The 7,710-nt window shown below is 35.4% G+C and overlaps 1 protein-coding gene across 1 annotated transcript; it reads right to left on the reverse strand.

Moving 5' to 3' along the window:
- Nucleotides 1–414: 414 nt before the first annotated feature.
- LOC113780113 lies at nucleotides 415–1,761 on the reverse strand. Its single transcript, XM_027325930.1, has 2 exons — nucleotides 1,007–1,761; nucleotides 415–840 (listed from the first exon to the last, which is right to left on the reverse strand). The coding sequence occupies exons 1-2, from the start codon at nucleotides 1,759–1,761 to the stop codon at nucleotides 654–656; spliced, it is 942 nt and encodes a 313-aa protein (XP_027181731.1). The 3' UTR covers nucleotides 415–653.
- Between the last annotated feature and the right edge of the window lie 5,949 nt (nucleotides 1,762–7,710).

Here is a 7,710-nt window from a genome sequence, read left to right on the forward strand (position 1 = left end):
AATGAGTAGTCGCATTCACGGCAGTGATACATCCAACAATTTGGGTTGATTTCTTTTTCACAGAGCACACAGTAGAATTCCTCAGGATGCTCAAAATATGGAGGATATATCAGGTGAAGTGGGTGCTTGTCCCATCTTTGCGTGGTTGTAGGAGGCAGCAGAGCACAGTCATAGCACACATAGAAATGGCAATCCTCACAAGCAAACCGACTACTTCTTCGGAGACCGCATGCCGTGCAAATTATGGGGTCTGAACTTTGAAATTGAGTCAAGAGGTGCTTCTTGTGACCATTGTGTTTGACACTAGTCATCATGCTAGCACTCACACACTTGATACAAATACTTAGTTCACAAGGTTTGCATTTATAATAGTTAGCATTGGTCCACCAACGACATGCCCTGCATATGAAACGACCAACTGCACTCGATTTACACGTCAAGGAGAATGGGTGCTGGGGATGCTTTGGAATGTGCAATTCAGGGGGAAGCTTAGAACAAGTTAAATGGACAAAGTAACCACACTCGGCACAAGCATAGTAGCGAAGATCATCAGATGAGCTAATAGGTTCAATGCACACGTCACATACTAACAATAATGCTTTTGCTTCTTCCTGATCATCATCACTAGTAGTACTCTTTATCTCATGTAAGTTCTATACTTTCTCTGAAAGAACAAGCGGATGCTTCCTGTGTGAATCCATAAATATCTCTTCTAAAATATTCGTTTTGCCTGAGTCATTACTGCTACTGATCTTATCTTTCTTGAGAAGAAAACGGGCGATCAATTCTTGAGCCGCGTTTCTGGATGGTAGTTTCACCACATTTTGATCTTGTTCTCCTCTAGCAACCCACAAGACAAGAAATTCAGAGGTTAGGATGCCAAAAATATTTCGTCATGATTATGGTAAAAGGGCAAAAAACTAAATTTTTGGAGGCGTTAAAAAAAAGAGCTAAAGAATCAACCATTGCGTTAACAATAGCAAGCAAAACAAAGAAAAGCTCTTACGAGATAGGATATTCAATATCTTCACTTAGCTGCCCTTCATCCTCTTGAGATATCACAACGCATGTGATATGGACGAAGTATCTGCAAGGACCGCAATAATAGACCCAACGACTCGGATGTACCTTTTCGCGACAAACAGGGCAAGATTTTTCAAAACTACGGTAGTCAGACGGAAGAGAATAAGCCAGTAGGAGTGGGTGATTATGATCCTTGTGCTTCACAGTTGTTGGCCGCAAGGCGCATTTTTTGTGGATCCAAAATGGACAAATAGCGCACAGATAAGATGAATCTTTGCCATCCTTATCGCAAGCATTACAATAGATATCGGCTGGTCTCTGCTGTCGAAGAGGGTGGTCATGACAATCGAGCTTAATTTCCCGCTGATCCAAAATAGCACACGACACATCGAGATCAAATTCGCACAAGGAACAGTGGTAGGTGAAATACTTCCAATGTTGGCCGCACGCATTGCAAGAACAACAACCCGAGGAATAAGCTGGCCTCCCAAGGAGGACTAAAGGATGCAAGGAGTGCATCGGATGCGTAATTTGTCGCGGAAGTTCTGCACATCTTTTGTGAAGAAAGAAATCACAAGCAAAGCAACAGTATGCTGCAGGACCCAAGATTTGCTCCTGACACCCATAACAGACTGCTGATTTTTGATCAATGCTACCGTCATCGTTTTCCTTCTGCAATTCACACAGGATCAGAGGGTGTTCCTCATGACTGAAATGCTCAAGTTGTTTTTCTTCCATTTCTCTGATAACTGCTAGGATCTTGGGAATCGTATGGTTCCTCGCCCATCACTCTCCAGCTGTGATGATCTTGTGTGTTTGCTTGAATCAATGATTCACATAGCAATGGATGGGGTACTGGCCTACTGGGTGGGCCATAAGAATTTCCTTCCAATCTTCAATTAAATAATTAAAAAAAAGACTGCAATAAGGTACTAGGTTGGCATTACCGAATTTTCAGAAAAATAAAGTGTTACTGAAATATTAGACTGCAAGCCTCTAAAAAAAAGGAAAAAAAAAAGGCAACCCAATGAATCTTATCCAAAACAAAATGAAAAAAATGTTGTATATTTTCATTTCAATCACAGAAAAGCAACGTGTATCAAAACTATTTCCCAGTTACAACCTACAACCTTTTGTCTGTCATGGACATATATAGCAGGATACCAGGACCAATTCCACTAAGCAGCATTTCTTTTTCGATAAGAATATGAAGAGTCGTATTAAGGAATCATCTCAACTTAAAATCAGATTGTGCTTTAAATTTAATTAGCTTCCTTTAAAATATTGGAAGGAAACGGAAAAAAAGGCAGCATGTGCTTTAGCATATGTGCATATATGATGGTGGGGTAGGAGCAAAGCAACTTCTAGGGTAACAATAATATTTTTGAATTATATTATACGGTTTAAAGTGAAGGAGTTTTAGACCGGTTTGGATTACTATTTTTAAGAATTTCCATAGAAATATATACTGTAGCAATTTGATATATGCAGGATAAAAAAGTAATTAGAAAATATATAAATGAAAAACGTAAAAATTTTAATGCACCAAATCACAATCCAAACAAGGTCATGAAATTTAATGACTATAAAATTACTCCACTCATCAGTTCTTTTCTATGATTGTTAAAGTTATCTAAATACTCTTTTCGTCCTATTGAAAGTATCTTATTTTCCATTTTGGAATGTCCCAAAATATTTGTCACGTTGAAAAAGTCAAAACACCTTTTAGTTTCTCTTTTCAATATAGTCCTTCTTTCTAATTATCTCTATATTACCATTCAAATTTAAATTTTTAATTTGTAGAGATAAAATTGAAAAGAGAAACACAAACATCACAGTCAAGTTACTATTTTTAAAAAGTTGAATTCTCGAAACATAACTAAATAATTGAGACGGAGGGAGTAATACAAAATTGAAGCTTTATTTTCGAAATGAATTATATTGTAACAAATTTGCTGCTAAATTTGACAAGCTACCTTTTAAGACGGTTTAGCAACTTCTTTTGTATCTTTGTTAGACTTTTCTCAATCAATTTCATTTTTCTTTTTTCAAGAAGAGACTGATAAGAATAATTTAGATTCCTCGGAGACCATGTGAGATAAGAGGTTGTTAAGACAACTTTAGAGTCTTAATTTCATTTTTCTTTACTTTAAAGTTTTCGAAGACCATGCGAAATAAGAGTTATTAAGACAACTTTAAATAGAGTCCTCCTGTCAAGACAGCTTTAGAGTCCTAATTTCATTTTTCTTTTTCTTTCTCTTGACCATGCAAATATAAAGTACTAATTTCATTTTTCTTTGAAAACAACTTTAGAGTTCCCTCTAAAGAAAAGAGACCGTTATCATTTGTAATAATCTGCACCCGCTAGGCTGGCCCAATAATCGTTTGAGTAGAAATCACGGATTCAAAATGCTTAATCAAAAGCTATTAATAGTTCGATAGATCGGACGTTATATATTATTCCTTTACTCTTTTGCCAGCCGATGTGGGATATATAAGTTAATTTTGCACCTTGAGAGGAGAAAATGCAAATGTCACTAGCGCATTTGTAACCAAATTCACCACAATTGCTATACTGAATCGTTGCCCTCTCAAGCTTAAAGGTAAAATTTCAGAAATCATTAACCAAACAATAAGACGGAATCGCAGCTGCAAAATAAGGAAATAAATCAATATACGCTTTCCAAGTCGTTACCATACGCTAGAACTGCAAAACACGGTTCGAAAATGAAATTGTAATAGATTGGTCACAGCAATATCCAAGCCAATAAAGAAAAACTGCAACACCTTTTAATAATGCCGTACACAGCTACATGTAAGAGAGCAACACAATTATTCCATTCAGTAAGTGACACTAAATCATATAAATGTGTCAACATATCACATCTAACTTACAATGCTGCTTTAAAAAAAAGAATGAAAAAACTCCACAATGGTACATTTTTATGGGCTGAAAGAACATTCATAGAAGAAAATCTCCCAGAAGTTAACTGCATTCTGAATTTGAATAGCCATCCCAGCCAATGAAGTTTCGATATACACAATAGGTTGTATCTCGAGAATTGTATTGACTAAATTCTCTTTAAGAGAAGAATACCTCTTAAAATCTAAACTCTCTTCATTGGTTCTAACTTTTCCTTCTCTTGCAAGCAAAATATCGCCTTCTTCCCTAGGAGGGAGATTAATTATTTCCTCGATTTCCCTCCCTCCCTCCCTCTCATGTCTTTTTTCTTTTATTTTTGTCTTTGCAATAAAGTCTTTCTTAAAGTTTTCTACTGAGTGTTTTTTCTCTTCTAGGAATTCCTAGTAAGAGTTTTTTCTTCCTTTAGTAATTTCTAGTGAGAGTTTCTATAGTTCTTTTATTAGATCTAAATTTTTTAAAAATTTTGATTGTCAAATTTGAGATTCCTCATATCTATTTCATTATATATCACTTTAATATTTGAGTTTGAATCAGTTCATTAACAGATCTAGAAAAAAGCAAGCAATGCAGTTGGAAGCTTGCATAGATAATTTTGTGAGCTATGAGTGCATTATCTTTTAAGTATTTTAAGGGTTTTATAGTGTAATATTCTATTAATTTTTCACATCTATAGTGTCTAACATTTGTCATTCAAATCTATTTGTATCTGTGTGTGGTTGATGCAATTTCTACCATTAATGCATATATAGTTCCGTTTGAATTAACCTATGTTTCAAAAACTAATTTTTCAAATACATTTCATCCAAACAATATATCAAACATCTCATTCATACAATATATCAAAAATAACTCACAAATATACATAAAAATAAAAAATATAATTCTATAACATTTTTCCTCTATCACCACCACCCACCACTGCCACCACCTCCATCCATCACCATCACCGTCACCACCCCCTCCCTACAAAGGAGGAAGGAGAAGGTGCTGGCAATGGTGGATAGAGATGGTGGCGGTGGTGGTTGTGGGTGGTAGTATTAATTTTTAAAAAGTACTTTAAAATATTTTAATTTTAAAAGGTAACTAGAAATATATTTCAAAAACTGACAGGTGTCGAACCTGTGCAATAATAATAAATAAAACCTAACTACCACTTGAAGCAGTCAATAATCAATTCTAGTACTGAAGCAGGGACTCTAGGTGTATAATGGGTTACTTGATTCACCCTGTTCCCGAAGAGTTTACTTAATCCGATATACTTGAATTAATTATTTAACTGAATTCACTAACTAGTAGACAGTGGTAAGCAGGGTCGTCTCCTCAGGGACTAGCCAGAAATTTGTTTCTTTTCAAGTCAAGATTAATGGGGGGTTTTGGGATTAAATGCCAACTAAGTAAATTAAATGTAGAGAATAATTAAAAGAAATAATTAAGAGAGCTCTAGCCAAAGGTACACTTCAGAAATGGTTCATGCACTGATCATCTATTCATAGATAATTCCAACTTTTATTAATAGATTGGCTATAGCTGTCATACACGCGATAAACAATCAACCTTTCCTTAATTTCTCGACAGTTAAAGTACGACCGTTAACTATTTCTCTAACCCGAAAACAACCCTAGGTACGACCGTAGGATTTAATTTCTAGATTGCATTAATAATTTGAAAGACCCAATCCTAACTAACAAACACGCTACGAGGGTTTGTTTAAATTAAATCATATGTTTCCCTGACATAAACCTAATTATGCCAGTTGCTACCGGGACAGAGGTAATCGAACAATTACGGATTCAACTACCCCTAATTAGCAAATAGCCTACATGAATAATTAAATATTGCGCACCTATTCAATCATACACGATAGCTATACCAACAATTAAAAGCAGAAAACACACAAATACCAACAAATGAAGGAAGTAGTTAAAATAATTCAGATCTCACAGTTATTATTGAACCAAATCTTCAGTTATCCCCTTGACTAGAAAACGGAGATTCAGCTACACATTCTCAAGGGGAATCCGCAGGACTCCCTTGATAACCATTGGTTCCTTCTCCACAAACTAACTAAGAGTAAGCCCAAAATCAGCCGCAGCAAGTGACGGCCGTTTTTTTCTTCCAAGAGTTCCCACCCTTAATCACGCGGGATCCGGCCTTTTTGTCCTCCCCAAAGTCGGCTAAAGGAGAGAAGTCCATACCAAATACAATGCTCTTTTTTTTTTCTAGTAAAAAGAAAGATGAATTTTTAAGGAAACAACTACTGGTCATATGAAAGCCAAGTTTCTAGTCCACGTAATAGCTGACTCCTTCGAGTATTAATCACACGGGCTGGCCATCCTATCATTTTCCTAATTTTTATCTTTTTGAAACCAAATAGACTTCCTCCTAATCTTCTGCCAATAATCCTTGTAGACTCCATTTTGAATTGAGAAACTCTTGAAAAATCACATCTTTTATCTCTTTTTGCTCCACCTTCCTACAATTAGTACCAAATACCAAATATAAGTAGAATCTATCAATTAATACAATATTTGGTATAATAAAAGAGGAAAATAATCATAGAATTAATGACAAAAATGTAACATATCAATTTCCCCCACACCTAAACCATGCTTGTCCTCAAGCATGAGAGCACAAATCAAATAATCAAATTCAAACAATGGTTATTGCTCAAATCTTCTATTGCCAAACTACAATTAAAACACATGTCAAGTATTAGTGGCAATTTTCAAGAAATATCTCTCCAACTAGCTTTCAAGATCAAGAACTCTTTCAATTTATGACTAACTAATCTAAGAATATAAAATATTCAACTAGCATCCTTTAGCAAATGGTTCGACTATTAAGCAAAATCTCAACAATAAAATTCATGGATCAGCGGGCTAACAATTCATTCACATTTTTCACTATTAGCACTTTTTTTTCTAAAATATTCCCACACTTTTTTTTTAGGGGGAATGCTTAGTCTTTAGCCATTTAAGCGTTTTGACGCGAACTCCGACATTGGCCAAATGAAGGAGCCCGGTTACTCAACTTTTATCACTAAAAGACCACATACTCGTAGTTATCGTCGCTTTTTAACGCGAAAATCAACACTTGTGGTGAAGACCCCCGGTTACTAGGCAACAATACTAGTGGAGTATAGCCGAATACTATTCATAAATAAGCACCAAATTAAAATTAAAAATCACACAAACCCGCTTCATTTCTTAAACATGGAGAACTAAGATTAATAGCTGAACCAATTTGCACAAAAAATGCTAGACAAATATTTACAATACTTAGAAATGTTAACCAAAAAGTGCAAAAGTTACAAAGTCTCAAATATTCACCAAAGAGATACCCTTAAACTTAACCATGTCATACCTAACACCTTAGAGTATAAAATCTTGGCAGTAGAAAAATTTGAGACATCTAACCATCGTTTATCAGGAATAATCACAAATATGCACAAAGATAGGCAAAAATTGGATAAAATTCAACAAAGTCAAACAAAAAATTCCAACAAAAATGCCTACACTTGCACTTTTTTCAATAAAACACCGATATACTACTCCCCCCACACATAAACCTTACATTATCCCCAATGTAAGCAATAAAGAATAAAATTCAGAGCAAAAAGGGACAACGAAACTTCCCTGATCATCAAAGAGGAGTTGTGGCATAGTTGTAGGCGAGAGACAAAAGAAATGTAGAGCTTGATGGCAAAACTGATGAAGATGAAGGCTATGATCGGCAGCTAAGGATGTCGGGTGGCTCACGATGGA

The sequence above is a fragment of the Coffea eugenioides genome, chromosome 8 (assembly GCF_003713205.1).
Source record: "Coffea eugenioides isolate CCC68of chromosome 8, Ceug_1.0, whole genome shotgun sequence".
NCBI lineage: Eukaryota > Viridiplantae > Streptophyta > Magnoliopsida > Gentianales > Rubiaceae > Coffea > Coffea eugenioides.

Excerpts from the sequence above, each read along its gene's own strand:
- LOC113780113 (XM_027325930.1), bottom strand. The coding sequence starts at position 1,761 with ATGGAAGAAAAACAACTTGAGCATTTCAGTCATGAGGAACACCCTCTG. Across the intron at positions 841-1,006 it reads GATATTGAATATCCTATCTC|AGGAGAACAAGATCAAAATG; the intron begins GTAAGAGCTTTT and ends GTGGGTTGCTAG.